This window comes from Canis lupus, chromosome 16 (assembly GCF_048164855.1).
Source record: "Canis lupus baileyi chromosome 16, mCanLup2.hap1, whole genome shotgun sequence".
Lineage (NCBI taxonomy): Eukaryota > Metazoa > Chordata > Mammalia > Carnivora > Canidae > Canis > Canis lupus.
The window spans coordinates 29,333,110-29,360,240 of NC_132853.1; the positions used below are offsets into that span (position 1 = coordinate 29,333,110).

General features: G+C 45.1%; 1 protein-coding gene across 2 annotated transcripts in view; it reads right to left on the reverse strand.

Annotated features, from left to right (window-relative positions):
* Positions 1 to 1,117: 1,117 nt before the first annotated feature.
* Positions 1,118 to 27,131, reverse strand: part of SCPEP1 (serine carboxypeptidase 1) — a 32,974-nt gene continuing 6,960 nt past the window's right edge. Inside the window, exons 3-13 of one of the 2 annotated variants that reach the window (XM_072779916.1) lie at positions 26,018 to 26,107; positions 21,659 to 21,814; positions 21,238 to 21,312; positions 16,443 to 16,515; positions 12,803 to 12,840; positions 12,223 to 12,351; positions 11,251 to 11,344; positions 10,348 to 10,461; positions 7,373 to 7,510; positions 5,664 to 5,827; positions 1,118 to 1,710 (exon numbers count right to left, since the gene is read on the reverse strand). In XM_072779916.1, coding sequence (XP_072636017.1) covers positions 1,648 to 1,710; positions 5,664 to 5,827; positions 7,373 to 7,510; positions 10,348 to 10,461; positions 11,251 to 11,344; positions 12,223 to 12,351; positions 12,803 to 12,840; positions 16,443 to 16,515; positions 21,238 to 21,312; positions 21,659 to 21,814; positions 26,018 to 26,107 — 1,134 coding nt within the window. In that variant the 3' untranslated portion in view covers positions 1,118 to 1,647. Of the gene's footprint in view, positions 1,711 to 5,663; positions 5,828 to 7,372; positions 7,511 to 10,347; positions 10,472 to 11,250; positions 11,345 to 12,222; positions 12,352 to 12,802; positions 12,841 to 16,442; positions 16,516 to 21,237; positions 21,313 to 21,658; positions 21,815 to 26,017; positions 26,108 to 27,131 lie in introns of both variants that reach the window. The other variant, XM_072779917.1, reaches the window with a different exon arrangement.

Consider the following 27,131-nt stretch of genomic DNA (forward strand, 5'->3'; position numbering starts at 1 on the left):
CAGCTCCAAGGGGGCAGGCTATATAGGTATAATCTGTTTGTTTGTTTGTTTTTAATTTAAATTCAATTAGGGCCACCTGAGTGGCTCAGTCGGTTGGTTAAGCATCTGCCTTTGGTTCAGGTCATGATCCCAGGGTCCCAGAATCAGGTCCCACATCAGGCTCTCCACTAAGTGGGGAATCTGCTTCTCCCACTTCCTTTGTGCTCTAATAAATAAATGAATGAATGAATGAATGAATGAATGAATGAATAAATAAATAAATAAATTCAATTAACCAACATATAGGTTACATCATTAGTTTCAGATGCATAACCCTCTATTAACACTCTCCTCAGGTTCCACAGGAAGACTCTGGGTTTGGTTTTCTTTTTCAAGATTTTTTTTTTTTTTTTTTTAATTCATGAGAGGCACAGAGAGAGAGAGAGAGAGGCAGAGACACAGGCAGAGGGAGAAGCAGGCTCCATGCAGGGAGCCCGACGTGGGACTTGATCTCGGGACTCCAGAATCACGCCATAGGCCGAAGGCAGGCGCCAAACCGCTGAGCCATCCAGGGATCCCCCTGGTTTTCTTTTTCTTTTTTTAAAGATTTTATTTATTTATTCATGAGAGACACAGAGAGAGAGAGTGAGAGGCAGAGACACAGGCAGAGGGAGAAGCAGGCTCCATGCAGGGAGCCCGACATGGGACTCGATCCCAGGTCTCCAGGATCATGCCGAAGGCGGCACCAAACCACTGAGCCACCCGGGCTGCCCTGGGTTTGGTTTTCAATGTCTCAGTGCCACAACCACATGACATAGTGTTTCTTTCAGGGCCATCATAGAGGCCATTACACCCCTTCTTCAGACTGCGAGCTGCAAATTAAAACTTAAAAGTCCTGATTTTAAAATTAAAGACATCATTTTAATTTTAAAGAAGTTACAATTCTTTGACTAAACAATTAAGCCTTTAGGAATTTACTGTAAGAAAATAATAAGGATGTGTATAAAAATATAACTGTCAGGATGAATCACCAGAGCACTGTTTATAGCAGTGACAAACTAGATGTTGCTTCTGTGAAACAGTTGTGCATTTGGTACTAAGTGACAGTACATCCACAAAATGGAATGCTCAGCAGCTATTAACAACGTTATAGAAGAACATTTATTGACATGAAGAGGTGTTTGGGGCAAATTGATATGTGAACCAGGTAGTAAAACAACATACAGTAATGATTTCATTTTTGTAAAAAATATATATGCATATAAAGCAGAAAAAGACTTGCAAGGGTAGATGCTAAATTGATAACAGAGCTTATCCCAGGGAAAGGAGTAAGAGGGTGTTTATTTTACCTGTATCTCATTTTTGTCCTATAAATTACATAATTTACTTTTGTAATACAAAAATGTTAACTATTTCAACTCTTCATTTTGATGAAAACAAATCCATTAAAAAAAGATTGAGGTTTCTTAGAAGCAGAAATGATTTCCAGGTGCACAGAGGCAGCGAGTGTTTTCTGGAGAAGTGGGCGGGAACCATCATGGGCCAGGCAAGCCTTGCAAGCCAGGTGCAAGCCACAAGCCGGTGGGGAGAATGGTGCCTCCTACAGCTTCAGGGTCCTTACTCCGGCCTCCTGGGCCCCAAGGCCAAGCACTTCACCTCCAGACAATCCTACTCTTGCTGAGTCACCATCCTCATCATCTTCAGAGCCATGTCCCCTTGGTCAGAAGGAACCTAGAACCAAAGAGTATCTGAGTTTGCACTCCTGGTTCTGAGTTCAAAGGGGTTCAGGGATGACATACCAAGACCCTGCTCCTGAGAGGAGTGCCAGCCGCCTATGATGCCCCTGAAGGAGGGTCCCATCTGTGCAATGACCCCTGCATGGGACAAAAGCTCATCAGGTTGCAGGGGTCTAAAGAAGTTAGCATTTAGGAAAGAATGTGCCACTCCAATTGGAGCTGATCTGCTTGCTTGCTTTTTCTTTTTTTCTAAAGATTTTTTTTTTTTTTTTTTTGAGAGGGAGGGAGGGAAAGGCAGAGGGAGATAGGAGAATCAACAAGTGGATGCCCTGCTGAGCAGAGTCCAACTCAATCTCATGACCTAGAGCCAAAATCAAGACTTGGATGCTTAACCTACTAAGCCCCCCAGGCACCCGTTGATTTCTTTACAAGACCCTTGATTTCTTTATAAGACCCTCTCTCTGTCTCTCATGAATAAATAAATAAAATCTTAAAAAAAAAAAAAAAAAGAAAGGCCAGTGCTTCTATTACCAGGACCTAGCCTGTTCAAGGAAGAGGGAAGATTCTAAACATTTTTTTTTTTTTCTTTTTAAGATTCTAAACATTTTAAAGGATTCTCTGAGTACAAGGGATCCCAGACTGGGAATGGAGTACAAAATAGCCAAGAGGGAAGCCAATAGTAAATCTATCAACAGATATAACAAACAGATGCTTTGTTTGAGTGGCATCCCATTTTTTTTGGGGGGGGCATCTCATTTTTTATTATTGTTATTATTCAATTTTCTTTTGTTTTTTCTTAGATTTTTCTTTTTCTTTTTTTCTTAAGATTTTATTTATTTAAAAAAAAAAAGATTTTATTTATTCATGAGAGACACTGAGAGAGAGAGACAGAGAGGGAGACATAGGTAGAGGGAGAAGCAGGCTCCCCGCAGGAAGCCTGATGTAGGACTTGATCCCAGGACCCCAGGATCACGACCTGAGCCAAAGGCAGACAGTCAATCACTGAACCCTCCAGCTGCCCCTTCCTTAGATTTTTCAAGTAGGTTCCACACCCAATGTGGGGCTCAAACTCATGATCCTGAGATCAAGAGTCACAAGCTCTACTGATTGAGCCGGCTAGGTACCCTATCCCTTAGATTTTTCAAATAATTCCTTTATAAACCTCCTTCCCATACACCATCAAAAAGGGGAGGGACAGAGGCCTCAGTTTCTCCTCCTCAAAGATGGATGTCGAGGTCAGCCCAGGTGGCTCAGTGGTTTAGCGCCACCTTCAGCCCAGGGCCTGATCCTGGAGACCCGGGATCGAGTCCCATGTCGGGCTCCCTGCATGGAGCCTGCTTCTCCCTCTGCCTGTGTCTCTGCCTCTCTCTCTCTCCTCTCTGTGTATTCTCATGAATAAATAAATAAAATCTTAAAAAAAAAAAAAAAAGATGGATGTCGAGTTGATGGTCCAAGTTCTGAGAGTCCATAGCTCCTTGCTTCTCTATGGCACACTACTGTCCCCAACCCTCCTGTTCAACTCCAACCCTGAGACACAGGCACAGTGGGGTATACCAGAACGACATTTCATCCACTAAAGGGGAAGTGGTTGGGGATAATTTAATAACAGTTTCCAGGAGCTATTTTAAGGCTGTGCCAACTGATGTCTTGGTTCTATTGGTGACAAGCCAGAGGAAATGGCCTGAACTCCAGCATGCCAGCGAGAGAGCATGCAATCTCCTTCCTCTCCCCTTTCCTCTTCCCCTCCCACCTGCCCCTGCAGGGACCCTTTTCTGGTCACAGTACTGTGCCCTAAGACCTCCTACTAGCTTCTTCCCTAGCTGATACTGAGGGTACTCAGACTATCTAAAGCCCAACAAAATGCCTTCCTAACCCTGGGTCCTGCTGGGTCTGGCTTCCCTCTACTGGTCTTTTCAGATCAAGTTTCTTAAAGGGGCAGGCCACTACTTCCTTCCAGGTTTCCAAGAAGTTGTCTTCCCTCCCTCACTGCTCATTCATCTGCTCCACCCTCTCCAGGCTGGCTTCCAGGCCTGCCACTGCACTGAAAGCGCTTGCCACGAGCAACATGGATACCAGTGCGCCCAACTCACTGCTGACACTTTGTGCCTTTATCTGAAATGGTGGCAGCTTGTGTCACTATCAGGCCCCTTGAGACTTTGCAGATGCCCAAGCCCCTGGTCTCCCTCCTATTTTTCTGGCTATCCTTTCTCAAGCCTTATTTGTAGATCCTTCTTTCACTTTCTGCCTCTTAAATACTGGCGTACCCAGGGCCCCATCCCTAGCCTTTTTCATATTTGACTTCCAAATCTCTCTCTCCAAGAACAAAAATTTGACTCCCGATCATATATGCACAGTGTATATATTCAGCTGCCTTATGAGCCGTCCCACTTGGCAGTTCTACAGGCAAACAGTTACCAAGTCCTGCCAGTTCCCCCTTCTGATACTTTATGAAATTTCCTCTACTTCTCTCTCCCTCCTAGATTACTATAAAAGTGCCTTAGATCAGCTCTTTGTACCCATCTTATCTCAGGCCCTTTGCTGCTAGAATGCCATTTCTTAAACAAATCTGGCAATTTCACTCCTTTGCTTTAAGATCCTCAATGGCACGCCATTGCTTTCAGGATATGTGTGAGCTCCCTGGCAAGGTATCCCCAGCCTCATCTCTCCCCAGTGCCCTGCCTGAGGCTCCTCTGGACCTGCCCGTGCTGTTCTGGCTTCTATACCTCCTTCTTGCCTAGCTCATACCCCCAAGGAGTTGGTTTGTGGAGAGGGAACTTTGGCCCCTGCTGACATCTCTGTTAGCACCTCCTCTGCCATCCAAGTAAACACACTATGTGTGTTTGATGTGCAAACTATGTGCCTGATGCACAAATGGAGCTTAAAGGCCAGTTCTCTAGCCAGACCACTGCCCCTCAGCAGTGGAGATTCTCCATGGAGATTCTATCCTAAGCACCAGGGGGACAAGTGGGGAGAGCTGCCCAGAGGGCAAATAACCACCCCTCCCAACAAATCTCCTCTAGGAAACCACTGTCCTGGGAAGAAGAGAGACCTGTATTTAAGTGGCCAGACCAGAGCATAACCATGAGGGAAGCACCTGGCCCCTCTGGCACCTTTGCAGATGTCTGTGTGTGTACACTATGCAAATACATGTGTTTATAGTGAATTTATCCCTCCATAATCTCCCTCAGCCCATGGACAGCACCCAGTCAACCTACAGCCTGGGGAAGATATTATGTTTGCTTAGCAAGTGCAGGAATCAGACAGCCCCATATTTGTGCAAAAAGCTGCTTCCAAACTGGAATTCTGAAAGCTACTGCTGCTCAGAGACACTCCCCCCACCTTCTACCATGCACTGCGACCTTCTACCATGCAACGCCAGAGTGTTGCACTTTGGTTTCCACTCCCTGAAAATGTTAGGGGAAGACAATTTCTCCCTTCTTCCCCTAAAACAAATTATTAAGAGGAAAGTAACGTTAAACTCAGTTCAACTAAAAAGTAGGGGCACCTGGGTGGCTCAGTCAGTTGAACATGTGGCTTCGGCTCAGGTCATGATCCTAGGGCCTTGGGATTGAGTCCCATGTCAGACTCCCTGCTCAGTGGGGAGTCTGCTTCTCCCTCTCCCTCTGCCCCTCCACCCCACTTATGCTCTCTCTCTCCCTTTCAATCTGTCTCAATTAAATAAAATCTTTAAAAAAAAAAAAAAAAAGAGTAAAAGAGAGCTCAGCTTAATGCTCTCAAAAGGATTTAGCTTTTTAAATGAGAATTTCTCGATTCAAAGGAATGAAGCATTAACAGCAGGATTTCATTAGAGACCTGGAAATACTTCCACACTCAAAGCACTTTTTCTAAGACCAGTCCAGGCAGTGTACCCGTGTGTAATCAACTGCCCGTGGCTTTAATCTCAGATCAGCTAAGGGCCCATGACAAAGGCTGAGGATATGGCCTCACCATGTGCCCAGCTCTGAGGATCCAGTAGAAAGCCAGGTTCTTGTAGGACTTGACGAAAGCAGACGTTTCCGAAGATTTAGGGTCACTATACAGGGCCTTCCACTTGAGCTGATTGAATTTGGGCAGTTCTGCCCACTTCAGTCTCCGTATCCAGGCCTCCTGACCTGGAGAGAGGAACAAAGCAGGGCCCTGCATTAATAGCTGGCTGGGGAGAAACAAAAATCTACATCCCATAATTTCACATTTACCAAACTGTAATGGGCACAGAACTCATCCCAAGATCTTGTTAAAAATGCAAATTCTGAGTCGGTGGGTCTGGGTAGGACCCAAGACTCTGCATTTCTAGCAAATTCCCAGTGATACCCAAGATACCTGGGAGAAATCTAAAAGCTGAGAGCCTGACTACTTGTGCCTCCGTGTCTCCTACCACTGTAAGCTCTGAAGGAAGGAAATTGGGGACCTCTGGAGGTGGCAGGACTCTCTGAGGACTAAAGTCTCAGCGTTGGGAAGTGCTAACGTGGATCACCTGGGCAGGTCATAGAAGAAACCCAGAACACTTTCAAAGTGTCCTCAGTGCCCTTGGCTTACAATTGGTGGAAACAGTCAATCCTGCTGACCTCAAGAAGTATATCATACCTGTTAGATAGTGTGCCTCGATTTACCTGCTGGTTCGGAGAACCTGCCTCTAAGTCTTAACCTGGTCCTACTGAAACCAGAACCACAAAGGCTATTCCCTTGGGTCCTCACTTACAGAGTCAGTAGGGTTTAGCTTTAATTCAGCTTGCAGTGCTTACCACTGTGACAGTGACAAAAACTCAGTTCAACAGTGCATTTATACCATGGCCAGGAAAATGTCTCCTTTTCTATTTCTGCGGGAGTAACTGTTGTGTTTTTCTTAATCATACATAGGGGCCTTAAATCTGGCAGGCCCAGGCTTCTCTAAGGGGTCACAGTGATGAGGGAGCAAAAGGCTAGCTAAGGGCAAAGCACCAGCTGACACCCTGCAAACTGCCCCTCTCCTCCAAATGGGACATGTGTACATTCATCAGGCACTCTTGGCTGCCCTAAAGCTAAGGGAAGGAAAAACAAATGGTTAACTAATAGAGATCACAGTCTAGCAAGACATGAGTCGCCCTAAGGTTACAAATATCTTCATGATTTACAAGCAAAAACCATTCTTATCAATAACCTCACTTCCAGAAGGAAACTCTCAATTATCTTAATATTAATGCCTTACTAGAGGGAGAAACCTTAGCTTGACAACAACAAGGCCTCCAGTATCTTGTAGGTCCTCATTAGCATACAAGACTTCTTTTGAAAACCTCCCTTTTTCCTTACCTCCCCCAACTCCCAAGTATATAATCAGTTACCCCTCACAACCTCGGGGCAGCAGCTCTTTTTGCCCATGGGTCCTATCCCCATGCTTTAATAAAACCACAATTTTCCACCAAAGACATCTGCAGAATTCTTTCTTGGCCATCAGCTCCAGACCTCACTCCACCAAACCTCACCTATGTTCCAAAACTACATCAACAGCTCTGTCCTCTTCAAAGAGGTCAAGGTCAGGGAGGATGGACCTAACAGAAAAGGGCCTTCCTCCTGGCATTTCAGTGTCACCAGGCCCAAGTGACTGCCACATCGGAGGTCAGTTCCCTTCCAGCTCAACCCACAGAACTGCCTCCACCTGCCCCCTCAGAGTGTGTTCCTACCTATGGTATCCACGATGAGATCGAGCTGTCCGTTATACACGGTCACATTGACCCCAGCTTCCAGCAGCTCATCCACAATGCTGATGGCCGGCTTCATGAAGTCCCCTTCCATGTTCTCAAAGACATTGGTAGACTGGCCTGCACATGAGGATAGAGAAAGAGGTAACAGCCTGCAATCTGCCACAAGAGGCACCTTTCAGACCAGAGCCTCCTGGGTCCTGGTGCCCACTGTACTTCACCTAAAAAGGCTGAGAGCACAAGCGCTTCAGCCATGGGGACCAGCCAGCCCAGAAATCCATGCCTTGAGCTAGTCACCTAAAAGGGAAGCATATTGGGATGCCTAGGTGGCTCAGTGGTTGAGCCTTCGGCTCAGGTCGTGATCCCGGGGTTCCAGCATCAAGTCCCGCATCGGGCTCCCTGCATGGAGCCTGCTTCTCCCTCTGCCTGTGTCTCTGCCTCTGTCTCTCATGAATAAATAAATAAAATCTTAAATAAATAAATAAATGGGAAGCCTATCAAACACATGTGCTCTATTCACTCAAGTGCTTGTGATGACAGCAGACGCATTTTTTTTAAAGATTTTATTTATTTATTTATTTATTTATTTATTTATTTATTTATTTATTTATTTACCTATGAGAGAGAGCACGAGCAAGGCACAGGGCAGGATAAGCAGACTCCCTGCTGACCAGGGAGCCCTTGTGGGGCTCAATCCCACAACCCCGAGATCATGACCTGAGCTGAAATCAAGAGTTGGATGCTTTACTGACTGAGCCCCCCAGGGTGCCCCTAGTTGTCATTTTTTTTTTAAGATTTTATTTATTTATTCATGAGAGACACAGAGAGAGGCAGAGACACAGGCAGAGGGAGAAGCAGGCTCCATGCAGGGAGCCCGATGTGGGACTCGATCCCAGGACCCCGGGATCACGCCCTGGGCCAAAGGCAGACACTCAACCGCTGAGCCACCCAGGCGTCCCCCTAGTTGTCATTTTTAAAGAGGAATTGAAACCTAAAGAACGCTAATGCCCAAGCAAACAGGGAGTGTCACAAAACACTTGTTTGGCCGGTCCTTTCAGGGAACAATGGGGCAGGTGTGAGCTTTCCTTGTTAAGTAACACCAGGGCCAAGTTGTAAGCTCTGAACGAGTGGGCACATGGGCCATGTAATAAACCAAATCAGACCTAAAGCCACGCTGAGCTGGCCCTCAGGAAAGCCACGAGGAGGAGGACCCCCCGCAAGAGAGAAGCTGGTCAGTATAGTGCATTCCTGCTGGATTCCGGACCGTCGTCACCACAACGCTGTATGGGACGCTAAGAGCAGCTAGTGTTCATTTGTTTGCCAGTCACTGCGTGAAGCAAGCACCTTACAAGCGATACCCCATTTCCTCTTCACCAACCCTGGGAGGTAAGGAGCCTTAACTCGTGCAGCAGTTAAAGCAGATGAGGCTCAGAGAGGCTGAGAACCATGTCTAGGGTGAAAGAGCTAGTCAGTGGCAGGTGGGGCTGTGAGCACAGGGTTGGGGGGCTCCAGAGCATGTAGGCTTTGTTAAAAAATAATTTAAAAAAATATTTTATTTATCTATTCATGAGAGACACACAGAGAGAGAGAGAGAGAGAGAGGCAGAGACACAGGCAGAGGGAGCAGCAGGCTCCATGCAGGGAGCCCAACGCGGGACTTGATCTTGGGTCTCCAGGGTCACGCCCTGGGCTGAAGGCGGTGCTAAACCGCTGAGCCACCCGGGCTGCTCCAGAGCATGTAGGCTTAACTACAAACCAGAGCGCAGGACACTGGGTGTGGATGGCAAGTCTGGCACCCACAGCACAGGACACTGGCGGGCTGACAAGTCTGTCCCTTCTGCACGGACACAGCTGGGGCCACAGAGAGTTTCTCCATCAGTCATTGTCTGCAAAAATGGAGTCCCCTTGCCCGTTCAGCTGCATGGGGCAGGGATGGAGGGGCCCCATAGCCAGAGAGGCTGGCTCTGGAAAACGAAGTCACAGGGATCAACTGAAGGGGCAGTGCAGAAATGGTGCTCTAGAAGGCTCGACCTTTAGCTGCCTTCCCCCAGTGGCTTACACCCCTATACTCTGCCACGACAGCTCCCCATGGTGGTACCCACCCTAAAGCTCTGACACTGTATCCTTTCACTTAATCTAATTAACTCCCTCCCCCTCATTTCTAGAAAACTCTGAGGGGTGAGGTGGAAATGAAGACGGCCCATGTGCCCCGAGAGAGCCAGGGCCAGAGCGGAGTCTTAGGCTCTCAGCAGCTATCAAGGGGCTGCCCTAGAAAGGCATAGCCTTGGGATAACTCAGACCTCAAGGAAGCCCTCCTCAGCCTGGAGTGTCTCTTCTCCAGGACTCTGGGCGTCCTGCTGGCTCACAGCCTCCCTATAGGACCAAGCAGGAACTTACCCAGATTTCTACCTGGTCTGGGCCTCTGAGGACCCCCAGTAGTTCCTAATATGGCCTCCAGAACAGAATGCAGTAGACCCCAGACCACATCTAGCATCAGGACCTGGGGGAGTGAGGGGGGCTGGCCAGGAAGCTGGTCAAAGCCTGCCCCAAAGGACCTTTGTCTGGAAGTCATGCCCACAACCAACAGTGGCTTTGGAAGTGGCTTTTTTATCTCAATTTGTTTTATTATGGAAAACTCCAAACTGATACAAATGTCAGATCAGTGAGAGGATTCCCAGGTGCCCATAATTTGGCTTCAACAATGATCAACACCCAACCCATCATTTCATTTCCATCCCCACCCACTTCCCTGACAGCCTCTTAGTCTGAACCAGTTTTGCCATGTTATTTACTGTCTATATTTGTTTGCTCATCTATAAAATGTGGCTAGTAATGCTGTCCTACCTGCAGCATATTGCCACCACTGACAAAACCCACTCTTCAAATTAAGGCATCTGAATTGGCACTTCTATTGCCCTATAACCCCACAAATGGCACTTAATTAGGTCATAGAAGTACCTCCCCAGGAGCAATCCTCAGGAATAATTTTAAGCTTCTTTCTGATGGGTCCATTCATGAGCTGACTTAAGGCATCCCGTTGCAGGTGTCTCACGTGGCGTTGGTAAAGATGAACTGAAACAAACTGGTACACGGTGAGTCAAAGGACTGGAAATAAGGCCAAGAAAATGTCTTTCCCAACTGCTGGGATAATGTGTCAAAGAGTGAGGCTTTCAGCTGGAAAATGAAAAGCATAATCTTAATTCACCCCAGATGGAAGAAGAAAGCCAGAAAGGTACCAAAAGTGGAGATGCTTTATTAATTTTGATTGCTGCATTTTATGCACTTTGGGGCCATGGAGATTATCCAGCATGGCCAAAGGAAATCAACTGAGAAGTGGAATCTAGAGGCTCCTGCAGCCTTTATAGTCCTCCTATGGGAGGCCAGGCATTCAACATCCAGAGTGAAACTGGGTCAGCTGAAAGACAACTCAATCCAGCCTTCAGGAGGACTGATGTTGTGATGTGATGTGCAGAAGTTGGAGTCTAAACTACAAAAACACTAAGCAAGCAAAAGAAGCCAGATGCAAAAGACCACCGAACTGCATGGTTCCGCTTATATGAGTTGTCCGTCCCAGAAAGGCATCTGTAGAGACATCGACAGATTTGTGGTTGCCTGGGGCCAGGAGTGGGAACAGAAACCAAGGGCCAGGAGACACGGGATCTTTTTGGTGTAATGGAAATGTTGTAGAACTTGACTGTGGTAATGGCTGTGCAGCTCTGCAAATGCACTAAAACTGCTGAATCATACACTAAAAATGGGTAAATTCTGTGGTATGTAAATTATGTCAATAAAGTTAAAAGAATGGATTCCCTCTTGCACAGAGATGGAGACAGGGGTCTAGCCACATCAAGGTTGACTTACCTAGGTGGCTCTGGGTGAATTCTAAGCTCGACTTCATTGCAGATGTGGGAGTACTTTTAGTTAAGATGTTATAGAAGTTCACCCCATCCGTGTTCTGAAATACAGAATTATATTTGGCTGTTTGTTTTATTTATCCACTATCGAAGCTGCAAAACAGAAAGGCAACTGGCTCTCCGTCTTATCCAAGGACAGCTTTAACTTTGTAGATTTGCCCAGGCCAGAAAGAAACGCAGCTCTGGGGGTATCCAGGTGGCTCAATGGTTGAGTGTCTGCCTTTGACTCAGGTCATGATCTCAGGATCAGGCTCCCCAAAGGGAGCCTCCTTCTCCCTCTGCCTATGTCTCTGCCTCCTTCATGAATAAATACATAAAATCTTTAAAAAAAAAAAAATAAAAGAAGGAAGGAAGGAAGGAAGGAAGGAAGGAAGGAAGGAAGGAAGGAAGGAAGGAAGGAAGGAAGGAAGGAAGGAAAAAAAAAGAAAGAAGAGAAAGAAAGAAAAAAGAATGCAGCTCCGAGGGCTGAGACCAGCTGTCCGCCTGATCTTGGAGGGGTAGTGAGTAGCTCATCCGAGTGGAGCTCAGATGCTGGAGAAAACCAAGGGCCCACGTGTTAATTTACAGGGCAAACAGGGCCACAGAGGGTCCTGCACACTCATCCTCAGCTATGCATTCTTCCCTCCTGGCTCACTGGGGCACAATGTTGTCTGGCAAGAATTCAAACATTCACTTCTGCAAGACGTATTGTTTTTTCTAGCACGCATACATCCAGTCAAGGGGCAAGCAGGTCTTGCAGGCCTGGATAGCTTTCTGACCTCATCACTGCTCAGGTTCGTTGGCTTTGTCATTCACCATGTGATCATTTTCAGATTTTCGGGGAGTTTCAGGATAGACCTAAGTCCTGACAGCACAAACCAGGGGCAACCTGCTCCAAGGGAACAAGCCAAGTGGGCTGCACCTGAGTGTGTCCTGTTACCTGTTCAATGACCATTTCTGCTTTCCCCCACAGCTGCGTGGCCTCTTTGTAGAGCCCCTTATTCACAGCATCCAGGACTTGCTCTGCCACCTGAGACACCTCTGCCAAGCCTTGGTCGTCAAGAAGAGACTGGAACGCAAATGGAGAATGCAAAAGCTCACTTTGCGCAGAGTCACAAGCCTAGCATTACTACAGCTGGGGACGGGTGACAGAAAAAGTGGGAGGAGAAAGGACTACATATGGAAATCCATGGCTGTTAGTCACATATTCATTGATAAAAGAAACACAGCAAAACAGTTGTAGAGTCCAGATGGTGGCTACCTGGGTATGCACAGGCATCTTCCAGCTTTTTTGCACATGTGAAAAATTTTATAATAAAAAGTTGAAATTTTAAAACCTGTGTTTCTTATACCTGGAGAAATGGGTAACTGTGCTGATAGTTCCTTAGATTTTCCCTCAAGGAGCAGCATCAACCTCCTAGGCAAACCTAGCTAGCCTATTCTTCCTGGGGACAGAGCCAGAAGAGGTCAGCTGGGCTGCTTACCATGGAGGGTGAGCAGGTGGGGACTCATCTACTCACCACACTGTACAGGTAAGGTCCCCAGGAGAGCACTGAATCTAGAGGAAACCACATAGGTACAAAATAAGTCTGTTATGCCTCTTTTCCCAAAGAAAAACCCAACGAGCTTCCCTCCCAAATCAGAGAAGGAAGCAAGAAACCAGGTGGCTTTGGGTCTAAAGGCTCCTTAACTCACTGGTGTCCCTGCAGGGCCAATGTCTCAGTAGTCAGGAGGTGGGATGATGTGGGAGCCTTTCTGTTGACTCAGGACTAATGACACGTTAATTTGGCCTGATACTGGTGCAGCAAGTGAGTCACAGCCAGTGATGGCATCCCCACAGAAATGCTGTGTGTGTGTGCGTGTGTGTGCAGTGTGTGTTCCTCTCTGCCAGACCTCTAGGCTCTTTGACAGCTTAGAATATTTCCCCTGCCCTCGCATTTCTGCTGTGTATTTGCTCCTCCAGTTTGGGGACATTAGCTTCTGCCAAGGAGCTATTTAAGGAAGAAGACTAAGGATTTTGTAACTCAAGTGTCTATGACTATACTGTCAATCAATTCTTTTCTATTTCACAAACGTATTGAGAATTTACTAAGGGTCTGAAGCCATCAAGGAGTTTTAGATCTCTAAATGAGTAAAACAATGCCTGCCCTCAAAGAGAATAGGTGGCTTGGTTGGACAGATTCACAATTCACCTACCTCCCAACAGAAGGCTAGGACCACAGAGATGTGCCAAGAAAGTATCAAGGACCACAACCTGCACATTTGAATGTGTCACCCCTTTGCTTAAAAGTCTTCAATTATTCCCTAAGGCCAAGCATCCCAAAATATGTTTCAAGTAACCTCAGTACTGTAGGAGTTCAGTCTAGGTATTAGAGTAGAAAAAATGATTCTTCAGTTAAATATCTTTAAGGCTATGCAAAATAAAGTATTCCACACTCCATCCCATGGGACTTCGCAGAGCCTTTAACATCTGTGTGAAACCTTGGGGAGGTGGAGCCAGTACTTAGCACTGGCGACTTACATGACCACGGAGCCATTTGTATAGCACCTCATTGGTCTGGTATTCTTCAGAGTACACCCTGAGAAATGCAGGCATACCAGGTCCTCCGGGACCTAGCTATCATTCAGCTCTCCAGCTTAATTACCAAGCTTGTGCCTTAGTTTCTTGAAATACAGAATCATGTGCAATTTTCCAATGTGCCCCATTCCTTGCTTGATCTAGACCAGGGAGGGACAAAACTTTTCTGTAAAGGAACAGTCAACATTTTTTGCTTTGCAGGCCAGCCAGTCTCTGTTGCAACTACTCAACTCTATTGTGGCAGCCTCCAAGCAGAGACAGTATGTAAACAAACAGGTGTGACTATGTCCCAATAAAAAGCTTCTGTACCAAAAGAGAGTAGCAGAACAAACTCAATTTGTAGGTTGTAGTCTCCAACCTCTGATGTCCAACAGAACTTTCTGCCATGATGGAAATATTCTATATTTCTCTGGTCCAGAATGAGTCAATAGCCACATGTGGCTACTGGGTGCTCGAAATGTGGATAGTGCAATCGAAAGATGTATTTCGGGATCCCTGGGTGGCGCAGCGGTTTAGCGCCTGCCTTTGGCCCAGGGCGCAATCCTGGAGACCCGGGATCGAATCCCACATTGGGCTCCTGGTACATGGAGCCTGCTTCTCCCTCTCCCTGTGTCTCTGCCTCTCTCTCTCTCTCTCTGTGACTATCATAAAAAAATAAAAAAATAAAAAGAAAGAAAGATGTATTTCAATTAATTTAAATTTAGTTGTGTATGGCTATGGCTACCATCTTGAGCTGTGTAGATCTTCTTGAAGACATGGAGCAGGTCTGCGCATCTTTTGTAGCACCTAGCACATGCCCACTACCTAGCAAATAATAATGATTCATACAAATTTAACAGTATTTCTTTCTCAAAAAAGGAGTACTGGGAGGGAGGGGTGGAACTTAAGTGGATCTCAAAGAAGGGATTCAGATCTGGGTAGGAAGATTTATTTTTTCTCTTTCTTTCCTTTTTTTTTTTTTTTTTTTTTTGTTAATTTAGAGACAGAACGGTGTGCATGAAGGGTTGGGGATTGGGATAGGGAGGGAGGGGCAGAGGGAGAGGGAGAAAGAATCTTAAGAGGCTTCATGCCCAGTGCAGAGCCTGATGCGGGGCTCAATCTCACAACCCTGAGATCATAACCTGAGCCAAAATCAAGAGTTGGATGCTTAACCGAATGAGCCACCTAGGTGTCCTTGGGCAGGGAGATTTCTAAAGGGGAAGCTGGTCCCAGCAAGGTGAAAAAGGATAAACTCTGGACAGGATGAATAGCACTTGCAAAGCCATGGGGCTAAACTTCCTGGTCTTGTGTAGGTAGTGTAGTGTAATGGGTGAATGCTTAGATTCTGCATAGCCTGCTGCCAGGAGGTGAATGCTAACTTCAGCTGTGTGACTTTAGGAAAATTGCTTAACCTCTCTGAGTCTCAGTTTCATCATCTCCAAAACTGTGGTAATAACACCATCCATCCCATGGAACTGTTGTAAGCATTCAATGAAGTTAACACATGCAAAGTCTTGACTGCTGTTAGGAAACTGTGATGAGACCCCAGCAGGCACTGTGAGGCCAATGGCTAGGATTGTGAGACAGGGGGCCTCATACCTCTGATCAAGGCTTCCAAAACTTCATGATGTCCCAGGAGGTTCATCCAGGAAGGAAGGAAAAACCAAGAGCAGCCTTTCTCCTGATGCTAACTCAAGAGCTCTCAGTTATTCCATTTCAGGCCTGGATGATGCCAAGAATAAGGGCAAGAAATGCCATTTCCAGTAACATCAGAATTATGTGGCCTAAAATGTCAATAGCCCTGAGATTTAGAAATCCTGTGTTAGAGTTAACCCCACCAAGATGACTATTTCAGACATCGGAAGCCACCCCCTAGATGTGTACATCATAAACAACTTTTAACTGTACTTCCAAAGAGGACACTCTAGTTATGAAACTAGGAACCTGAGCTGCAGGACTTAATAGTAACCTTGTCTCACCACCAGTGTGAGCAACAGATAGGAATTTCACCCCTAATGTTCATTCTAGTGGTGGTGACAAGTGACCAACAGACCTAGGTTTGAATCCTGACCAGGCCACTCATGCTGTGTGTCAGAGAGCAAATTTCATCACCTCTCTAGTCTTTAGAATGTTTTCAACTGTTGGGGCACCTGGGTGGCTCAGTCGGTTAGGCATTAAAATCTTGATTTTGGCTCAGGTCATGATCAGGGTCGTGAGATCAAGCCCTCTGTTGAGCTTGTGATGGGCATGGAGCCTGCTTAAGATTCTCTCTCTCTCTCCCCCCTCTGCCCTGTCACCTTCTCAAAAAAAAAAAAAAAAAAAAAAAAAAAAAGCCAACTGTAAAATGTGATTCTTTTGTTGTGAGAATCAAATAAGAGAATTCAGTCATTCAGTCCAGTCAGCAGCAGTCCATGGTAGGAGCTCTATAAATGAGTTCTCATCCCCAAACTTGGATGCTCCTGAGGCAAACACTTCCTGTGTTGACATCTCTAAGGACCCAGAAAATTCTGTCACCCTGTTTTTTGATCTGGACAGCAAAGCCCAAAGTTCCAGGGAAAGATGGAGGAAAGGAGTAAAGAAGTATCTGAGAATTCTGTACTTACGAACAGGAGAGATCCACGAGTCACCCAAAGCAACACCGGCAAAGTTGCACTGGATGGTCCCTTGCTGAATGGCCTGAAAGAAGAGCCAAGAAACATCCTTGCCAAGGGAACCCAGAGACCTCCATCCCTTCCTCAGCAGGAGGGAGCCAAGCCTTTATGCACCACCCTTCCTGAGCACAGAAAACTTCGGCTCATCCTTTCTAAGATTCCCAAAGACCTAAGTGACCCAGTAGAGAGCAAGAGTAATTCTTTTCCTGCTGCCATTTGCAAAATGACAAAGAACTGTTTGAATTTCTCTCTACTGTTTTCATGAGTGTTGGCATGAATTAGTTAACATAAGCATGGAATACCTCTGGAATGATACAGAAGTAACTAATAACAGGCTAACTTAGGAAACAGGATTGGGGCAAGAGGGAGATTTTTTACAAAATACCTTTTTCATTTTTTGAATTTTAAATTATGTGTGTGCATAAACTATTCAGAGATCTAAAATAAAACAATGAACATCCTGAATCTGAACATTAGCAATTACACAGAAAGAATTATGCATTTATCTGGGTTTTCCAAAAGGAACTTACTTCTTCTTTAAAAAAAAAAAAATTTTTTTTTTTTTTAATTTAAGTAATCTCTATTCCCGACATGGGGCTCAAACTCATGACCCAGAGATCAAGAGTCTTACACTCATCCCACTGAGTCAGCCAGGCACCCCAGGAACTTATTTCATAAGTTACCTAAGTAGTTCAGACGATAAGGGAAAGTTCCACTTTATAAAAGAATACCAGCTAATAGGTGTGGAAAAAAAAAACAAACAAACAGGAGAAAACCACCATTTTGAAACTCCTAATGAAATTACTGACTTACGTGAGAATTAAAAATTGATATTAAAACCGTTAGGTGAAAGATGGATAAAGAACTGAACATCCACATAGTTTGAAGAAAACACCACTCAGATAATTTTCTGCCCAGGCAGAGGGTGAGAAAGTCCAGTTGAAAAATCAGACTAGATCTAGATGCTATGTGCTTTCTGATTTGAAGCCCAATGAAGTACACAGCATCATAGATATCAGAGGCTGGCAACTTATTCTATAAAGGGACAGAATTTCAAATATTGTAGGCTTTGTAGACCAGTCTATGTTGCAATTACTCAGCTCTGCCAGTGTAACTCTAGAACAGCCATAGGCAATAGGTAAACAAATGAAGAGTTCTAATAAAACTTTATTTGTGGATGCTGAAATTTGAGTTTCATGTAATTTTCATACCATCATGAAATATATATGTATTTTTTTAAAGATTTTATTTATTTATTAATGAGAGACATAGAGACAGAGAGAGAGGCAGAGGGAGAAGCAGGCTCCATGCAGGGAGCCCAACATGGGACTCGATCCCAGGACTCCAGGATCAGGCCCTGGGTTGAAGGCGGCGCTAAACCGCTGAGCCACCCGGGGATGCCCACCATCATGAAATATTATTCTGCTTTTGGGGCACCTGGGTGCTCAGTGGTTGAGTGCCTGCCTTTGGCTCAGGTCATGATCTCAGGATTGGGCTCCCCATAGGGAGCCTGCTTCTCCCTCTGCCTATGTCTCTGCCTCTGTATGTGTGTCTCTCATGAACAAATAAAATCTTTAAAAAAAAAATTATTCTGCTTTTATTCCCCTCCCTACATCACCACCACTTGAAAATCTAAAAGGCACTCTTAGTTCATATAAAAGCCCTTCTTAGCTCATAGATCATATAAAAACAGGCGGTAGGGGCGCTCAGATGGTTAAGCGTCTGCCTCCAGCTAAGGTCATGATTTCAGGGTCCTGGGATTGAGCCTCAGTCGGGGTCCCTACTTAGTGGGGAGCCTGCTTTTCCCTCTCCCTGTGCCCCTCCTTCTGCAGTTCCCCCTGCTTGTGCTCTTTCGTGCTGTCAAATACATAAACACTTTAAAAAATAAATAAAAACAGGTGGTGAGCTGGATTTTTCCTGAAACCTGACCTATTACAATATATGCTAGCCAAAACTTTTACCTTGAATCTATTAGACTTTATCTATAACTTACAGTTTTGTAGGAAATACAGTAAAGAGAGAATTTAAATAAACACCATGAAGGCATGACCAGACAAAAAAGGAGACAAGCCAAGTAGTCTGGTTTCTTCACGGAGTCTGAGTCATTTTAAAGGGACTGTGCTAGATGAAAACAGACTTTAGAGACATCACAGCCAGCTGTGATTCCTGCATCTGCTTTGATGCAGGACCAACCAGCTACCAAGGACACGTTGGGATCATTAAAGGAATCTGAATATTTGAGATGAAAATGTGCTGAAATGGGAAGGTGAGGACTAGTGATGAAGAAAGCAGGCTGTAGACATGATGTCTAAGATGACCTCATATTGGTTTAAAAAGGATTTTATAAAAGCGCAGAAAAAGATGTAAAGGCACATCCACTAAGGTGTTAACAGGGCTCTCCACGTGGTGCAAAGGTGACATTCTAAGTTTAAATTTGTGCTTTGCTGTATTTTCTAATTTTCTGTTATCACACATATACTATTTCTTATAAAAGGTTAATTTTTTAAAAAAAATTAATAAATCTTAAAAAAGCAAAGGCCATAATAAGAGCATTGTAAATAAATTTAAACAGTGCAGTGGACGGGAGAAAATGTGGAGAGACTTGCCCTCTGTCCCACATGGCCAGCTGGCCACAGTTAACATGTTACATACCCTTCTAACCCCTTTCTTTGCTTTCACAAGCTTATACACACAGATATAGAAATGTAGCCATTCTTTATACTGGCTGCAAAGTGTCCTCTCATGGAAGGATACATTTATTTTATCTAACTAATCTTATAGGGACAGCCCTGACCTTGTTTCCTGTTGAAGGGCATGGTAAACAATAGTGTATTAAACATCCTTGGACTTGGGGCGCCTGGGTGGCTCAGTTGGTTAAGTGTCTGACTCTTGGTTTCAGCTCAGTTTGGGATCTCAGGGTCATGAGATTGAGCCCCATGTTAGGCTCTGTGCTCAGCTGGGGGTCTGCTTAAGTCTCTCTCTCCCTCTGTTCCTTCCCCCACAAACTCTCACTTTCACTCTCTCTCTCTCTCTCTCTCTCTCTCTCAAATGTTAAAAAAAAAAAAATCTCTGACACACACACACACACACACACACACACACACACACACACAAGAATTCCCACAGGACAGATTCCTGGAACTGAAATTATTGGGTCTGAGGGCATATAGATTTACAAGTTGACAAAGACTGCCAAATTGCCCTTTTAAAAGGATTTCCCGGGCATCCCGGGTGGCTCAGCGGTTTAGCACCACCTTCAGCCCAGGGCATGATCCTGGAGACCCGGGATCGAGTCCCATGTCAGGCTCCCTGCATGGAGCCTGCTTCTCCCTCTGCCTCTGTCTGTGCCTCTCTCTCTGTCTCTCATGAATAAATAAATAAAAATCTTAAAAATAATAATAATAAAATAAAATGATTTCCCAATTTCCAATCTCACCAAAAGTGGAGAAAAACATTTATTTCCCTGACTTCTTACCAAAACTGGGTGTCACTAATCTTTTAAATATTTGTAAACCTTATAGATTTGGCTAACAAAAGTTGAGCATTTGTCATATGTTCACAGGCTGTTTGCATTTTTGCTATACACTGCTTTATATTTTTTGCCAATTTACTTCTAGGATCTTGTCTCTTTTTATGGTTATCAATATAAGTACTTTTTTGGGACGCCTGGGTGGCTCAGCGGTTGAGTGTCTGCCTTTGGCACAGGGCGTGATCCTAGAATCTAGGATCGAGTCCCACACTGGGCTCCTTGCAGAGGGCCTGCTTCTCCCTCTGCCTATGTCTCTACCTCTCTGTGTGTCTTCCATGAATAAATAAATAAATTCTTTAAAATATATATATAAGTATTTTTTCTAGCATATATTTATGCCGGCATACATATATATGTCTTCTGAAATTATGGAACTCTTGAGTTTTAAATTTTAATGTGGTCTAAATATATCAACTTTATCCTTTTTAGCCTTTGGGTGTTTCATCTTATGAAGGAAAGCTTCAGGGACACCTGGGTGGCTCAGTCAGTTGTACCCAACTCTTGATTTAGGATCAGATCATGATCTTGGGTTGGAAGATGGAGCCCTATGTTGGGTTTTGCAAAGTCTGCTTGAGATTCTCTTTCTCCCTCTGCCTCTACCCTCCTCCCTGCTCACACACCCACACTCTCTCAAAAAATAAAAAATAAAAGAAAATAAAAATTTTTAAATGAAGGTAAGCTTCAGGTTCTCTTATAGTTTTGATTTTTATGTTTGGATTTTTTCTTTATGTTTAGATGTTTATCTAGAACTGATGTTTTATGAAAGGAATTCAACGTTATAGTTTTTTAAAGTGAGAACCATTTGTTTCCATGCCATTCACGGAATATTCTATCTGCTGCCCAATGATCTGAAATGCCATCTTATCATCGGATGTGATAATGCCATATGATCATATGCATTACATATATATGTTATTTACATACACATGTTTATACACCAGTATATGTAAAATCTGTTTCTGGATCCTTTATCCTGCTGCATTTAATCTGTTAGTCTGCTGCTGTGCTAGCACAACATTGTTTCACTCATGTAGCTTTCTTTCCAGCTTGTTTCACAACTGATAGGGCAATTTTCACTGTTCTCTCTGAAACTTCTTGTGGCGATTATTACAGATTTTATATAAGGTCCTACTCAAAGTATATTCAGTCTAAGGTGATATAGAAAAGAACAGAATCAGTTTCTGTCTGAAACCAAAACAGAATCATCTTTCCCATTACCTTATAAAGTTCTAGACCAATGCCAGCAGCCATTTTGCCTCCATAGGACTCTGAGAAAATGTAGAATGGAATCGTCTAGCAAGAAAAGGAATTTACAAAGAATTAAACATCCCAAATGCTTTTTTATTCACATGAATTTCAAATTTTTATTGCATGTCATGGCCAGACAAGACAAATCTGCTTTTATTGGTCTTTCCCCCCTATCTGATCAGAATACTGGACTCCAAGGTCATTCTTTCAAGCTCAAAACCACTTTTAGAGATGACAGAAACAAAAGGCCACAATCTGACCTCAGGTGCAGAAAAGTTTTCTCTGACAATGGCTAGACACTGATCTCTTGGGGAAATTTAAGTTTATTCAGGTGGATGTAGTTGTGTGACCGCTAGCCCCTTTGCTTAGCTGTGCCCGAGTCACTGCTCACCTGGAATTCCTTGTGGCAATCGAAGAAAGTCTTCAGGAGAACCATCATGTCTGACGCCACTGTGGCAAGGTCTTTGGCATATGCATCACTCTTGTTCACGTAACTGAACCCAGTGCCCACAGGGTTATCCACAAATAGGAGACTGGCTGACTGGAGCTACATGTCACATAGGAAAGTCAAGTGGTACAATCACTCAGTCACTGACTGTCTTTCTACCATCTTCTATGAACTCAACAAAACCCAAGGATGTGAAGGTACCAGCATGCTTACAATCCTACTGCTAAAAGGGATTTCAAAAAATAGTAAGGGACAGGAGGGACACCTGGCTGGCTTAGTCAGTAGAGCTTGCAACTCTTGATCTCAGGGTTGTGAGTTCAAGCTCCACATTGGGCCTGGAGCCTACTTTCAAAATAAATAAATAATAAAGGCCAGAAACAGAGACTAAGACAGAGAAAGGCAAAGTAGAAGTGATATTTCAGTCAGAAACAAGCTCAGGAATGTTCCAGGCTAAGGAAACGGCATGTGCAAAGACTCAGAGGCAAAAGTAAACTGCACTTAAGGGGGCAGCCCCGGTGGCACAGCGGTTTGGTGCCGCCTGCAGTCTGGGGTGTGATCCTGGAGACCAGGGGTCGAGTCCCACATCGGGCTCCCTGCATGGAGCCTGCTTCTCCCTCTGTCTGTGTCTCTGCCCCTCTCTCTGTGTCTATGAATAAATAAATAAAATCTTAAAAAAAAAAAAAAAAAAAAGGAGGACCAGAAGGGAGACACAGAGAATCCAAGGACTCAGAGGGACATGGAGGAAGAATGGCCCTGCACTGAGTGACTAATGGAGACGTGAGTATGGGAAGCTAGGTGTGAATGAGTGGTCAAAGGAATGAAGTCCAAGCCAAGGAACTGGCCAGGCAGAGGCCTGAAGGTAGAGTGTAGATGGACAGATGTTGGGAGATGTGGCAGGAGGTAGGGAGAGAGCAGGAATCTGGATCTGATCTTCTGGGAACTGAAAGAGTGATTAAACTAAGGAGAGATCTGCATTGGAGATGCACTCTGAAAGCAGCCACTAGAGAGGATGGAAAAGGGGTGGATGAAGAATATTACCAATGCTCGGGTGTTAAAGAGAGTTCTCATGTGACACAGCAATTCTATTTTGAGGTATATCCCCCTTCACCAAAACTGAAAATAGGAACTCAAATAAATGTTTGCCACCAGTGTCCCCTGCACTATTCATTGAGCCAAACCATGGAAACAACCTAAGTGTTCATCAGCAGATGAAGAGACAAAATGTAAAAAAAAAAAAAAAAAGAAAAAAAGAAGAGACAAAATGTGGTATAGCCATACAATGGAGTATTATTCGCCCTTACAAAAGGAGAAGTGGCACGCACAACATGGATGAACCTCGTAAATATTATGCTAAGTGAAAGAAGCCACACACCAAAGGCCACATACCATATGACTCCATTGTTACAAAATGGTTAACACAGGCAAGTCTACAGAGACAGAAAATAGATTAGTGGTTGCCTAAGGAGAGACTGGTGGTTAATAGTTAAGGGGTAGGAGGCTTTCTGGGATGGGAGAGTAGTAAAATGTTTTGAAATTGATTGTGGTAATGGTTATAAAACTCTGAATATACTGAATGACGCTGAATTGTATACTTTAAATGGGTGAGTTGCAGGGTATGTGAATTATTTCAATAAAGCTATATTTTATGAATTCATTTTTTTTTAAAGATTTTATTTACTTATTCATGAGAAACACAGAGAGAGAGGCAGAGACACAGGCAGAGGGAGAAGCAGGCTCCATGCAGGGAGCCCAATGCGGGGCTCAATCCCAGGACACGCCCTGAGCCAAAGGCAGACGACGCTCAACCCCTGAGCCATCCAGGAATCCCTACGAATTCATGTTTAGGGGCGCCTGGGTGGCTCAGTCAATTATGCATGACCTTTGACTCATGTCATGATCTCAGGGTCCTGGGATTCAGCCCTGTGTCAGGCTCCACAATCAGCAGGAAGTTTGCTTCTCCTTCTGCCCTTACTCATGCTCCCCCTCTCTTTCTCCCTCTCTCAAATAAATAAATAAGATCTTTAAAAAAGAAAAAAGAATTTATTTTTAGTTAAAACTGATTGGATGAATGGGTGAGGAGCACAGGAAGACAAGGATGGCTCTCTGGTTTCTGGCTCAGACAACTGATTGGATGGTGGTACCATCTGCCACAATGAGGGACACATGGAGCTGGCTGGTTTTGTGGGTGGGTAGAGGGTACGGTGTACTAATGAACATAGATTGGAATATCTTGAATAGGGGATGTATGAGGGACATCCACACGGAGACATCTCAGAGGCAAATGGAGAAATAGTTCTGGGGCAAAAAAGTTCTGAGCTAGAGATACTGACTTGGGAATCATCATCATCTATGTATCATTAAAGCAGTCTGAGAGGATAGGGCTGCCAAAAGAACATACATAGAAGAGAATATTACCAAGGACACAGTATGGGAAACAGCAACATCTAAGACATGGGAATGGCCAACAGGATAGCAAAAAAGTCCATGAAAAGAATCCCATGAAGGATCTGCTGGACTTGGAATTGGGAAGCCAGCATGCCCCTGAGGACAACAGCTCCAGCAGAGTTAGGGGAAGAGCCAAATGGGTTAGGGCAGTGCTTCCCAACCTTGTCTGGGCCATGGAGGAGATACGTGTACTGTACCCTAGAGCTAATGTGCGTTGGGTTCCCTAGCACCCACTCTCTCCTGCCCCCAGCCCCCAGCCCAGAAAGCTCTAGGCTAAAGCATATATAGGAAGTAAAGACTAGACAGCAGTATACACCACACCTCATTTTACTGCTCTTTCTATAAATTGAAGATCTGTGGGTAATCCCACATTGAGCAAGTCCATGAGTACCATTTTCCCAACAGCAATTGCTCACATAATGTCTCTGTGCCACATTTTGATAATTCTTGAAATACTTAAACTGTTTCATTATTATTATTGTACTTATTTTAGTGCTCTGTGACCAATGAACACCACTCATGGGAAGTTCAGATGATGGCTAGCATTTTTTAGCCATAGGGCACTTTTTCATTAAGGTATGTACAGTGTTTTTTTACACATCATGTTAGTGCCCATGTAACAGACCACAGTATAATGTAAGCATTAACTTTTATATGGCCTGGGAAATTTAAAAAATTCAAACCAAATCCAGAACCAAACCCACAGTGTCTCCACGGTATGCCTATATAAAGAACTCTCTTAAGAAAGGGTAGTAGCTAGGGACACCTGGGTGGCTCAGCGGTTGAACATCTGCCTTCAGCTCGGTGTGATCCTGGAGTCACTGGATCGAGTCCCACATCAGGCTCCTCACGGGGAGCCTGCTTCTCCCTCTGCCTGTGTCTCTGCCTCTCTCTCTGTCTCTCATGAATAAATAAAATCTTTAAAAAAAAAAAAAAAAGGTAGTAGCTGGAGTGGCTTGTGTAGTAGGTTGTGGGAAACCTGTGTACCCCGCACCCCAGGAAGAAGAGAGCCTAGAGACAGCGTAAGGATGTGGAAAGGTACTAACTGTCCAAGTTAGGAATCTTGGAGGAGGGACCTCAGCAGGGAGGAGCCTCGTGTGTTGTTTTGAGACGGGAGGGTAGTGAGGGGCAGGGCAGTGAAGCACTTATTAGCGAGGCCAGGGGCTAACTGGTCACAGGTGATGGCTCTGCTCTCTCGGGGAGGCGGGGAGGCCGGTCAGACCGGGAGGGGAGTGGGGCCCCAGCACACCGATGAGGGCGGCCTCGGCCCCTCCCTGCCAGCCAGACGGTTTTGCCCACCAGCATTTGGCACCCGAGAGGAGATCCAACCAGGGGGACAGTGGGACTGACACAAGCCTGGGGGTGGCATGGCTGGTCAGGGAGAAGGATGAAGGAGCCAGGGGTTGAGCAGAGAGGGGTTAGGGCAGGAAGTGAAACTAAGAATGAGGGAGGGAAGGAGGAAGGCAGAGCTAGAGAGACACCAACAGGGTAGAGGACAAAGGCTCTGAAGTCGTGATGAAGTCCAGAAGCAAGGTGGTAGCGAGGGGGTGAGAGGGGGTTGGCATGAAGGTGGTGGCCAGAGGCAGGGACCCTGCAGGTGGATGACAGAGATGGCCCATATGGGGGGAGTCACAAGGACTCTGGTGTCTGCGAGAACAAGCTTCTGCCGCGATGTGGGAAGGCCAGAGAGTCCCGGGAAGGGATAAGCTGTCCTGAGAAATGGACACAGGGAAAGGGATGGGGCAGTGCTGCTAAACTTGTGACCCGCCCCCCCAGACTGCGGGAGGGCCGGGGTGCGGGTGTTCAGGCTTGGCGAGGCCATAGGGCATGTGCAGATAGGGGCTACGCTCACTGTACCCAGGTGGTTCTTCGTGGTTTGAGATCACTATCAAGGGGCCCGATTTCCTCAAAGTTTCCAAATCCAGTGCTGGAACCACCTGGACCACCCTGTGGAAGAGAAAATAAACCCAGGGAAAACATTAGTCAAAGTACCATAACACTGACCACATTCACGATAAACAAGTTATGATTTTTTTATTTTTATTTTTTTTTTAAGTTATGATTTTTTTTAAAGATTTTATTTATTTATTCATGAGAGACAGAGGCAGAGACACAGGCAAACAGAGAAGCAGGCTGCATGCAGGGAGCCTGATGTGGGACTTGAACCTGGGAATCCGGGATCACGCCTTAAGCCAAAGGCAGGCACTCAACTGCTGAGCCACCCAGGGTTCCCAACAACTTATGATTTAGTGATGGCTGGGTCAACATTATAGGAAAGACACAGCTGACCTGGAGAACCGGGGTGTCTGTATCAACAGAACCTCCTGGTAATTGACTGCTCAAGCTTTCTTTTTTTTTTTTTTTTTTTAATTTTTATTTATTTATGATAGTCACAGAGAGAGAAAGAGAGAGAGGCAGAGACATAGGCAGAGGGAGAAGCAGGCTCCATGCATCGGAAGCCCGATGTGGGATTCGATCCCGGGTCTCCAGGATCGCACCCTGGGCCAAAGGCAGGCGCCAAACCGCTGCGCCACCCAGGGATCCCTGCTCAAGCTTTCTACAGGGAAAAGACCCAGGGACACCTGGCTGGCTCAGTACAGTATGTGACTCTTGATCTCAGGGTTGTGAGTTTGAGCTTCATGTTGGGTGTAGAGATTACTTGAGAATAAAATTAAAATCAAAATTAAGTAAGTAAACAAATAAATGGAAAAGATCTGGTCTAAGAGCCCCAGAAGGGACTTTCCTACCCCTGATCCTCTGAGATTGAACCCTGGCCTGCCATGGGGTTCACTGATCTTCACAACACCTTGCCCAACCCCTAGCATTTCCAAGATGAGCAGTAAGTCCAGGGAAGGGTCATACCCTGTGACTCTCCACCACACCACTGTCTCCTCAGTGTCCCTGTGAAATGACTAGGGCCACAGTTTAAGGGGCAGTGTGATCACATGGATCCCTAGGATATAATTTAGCA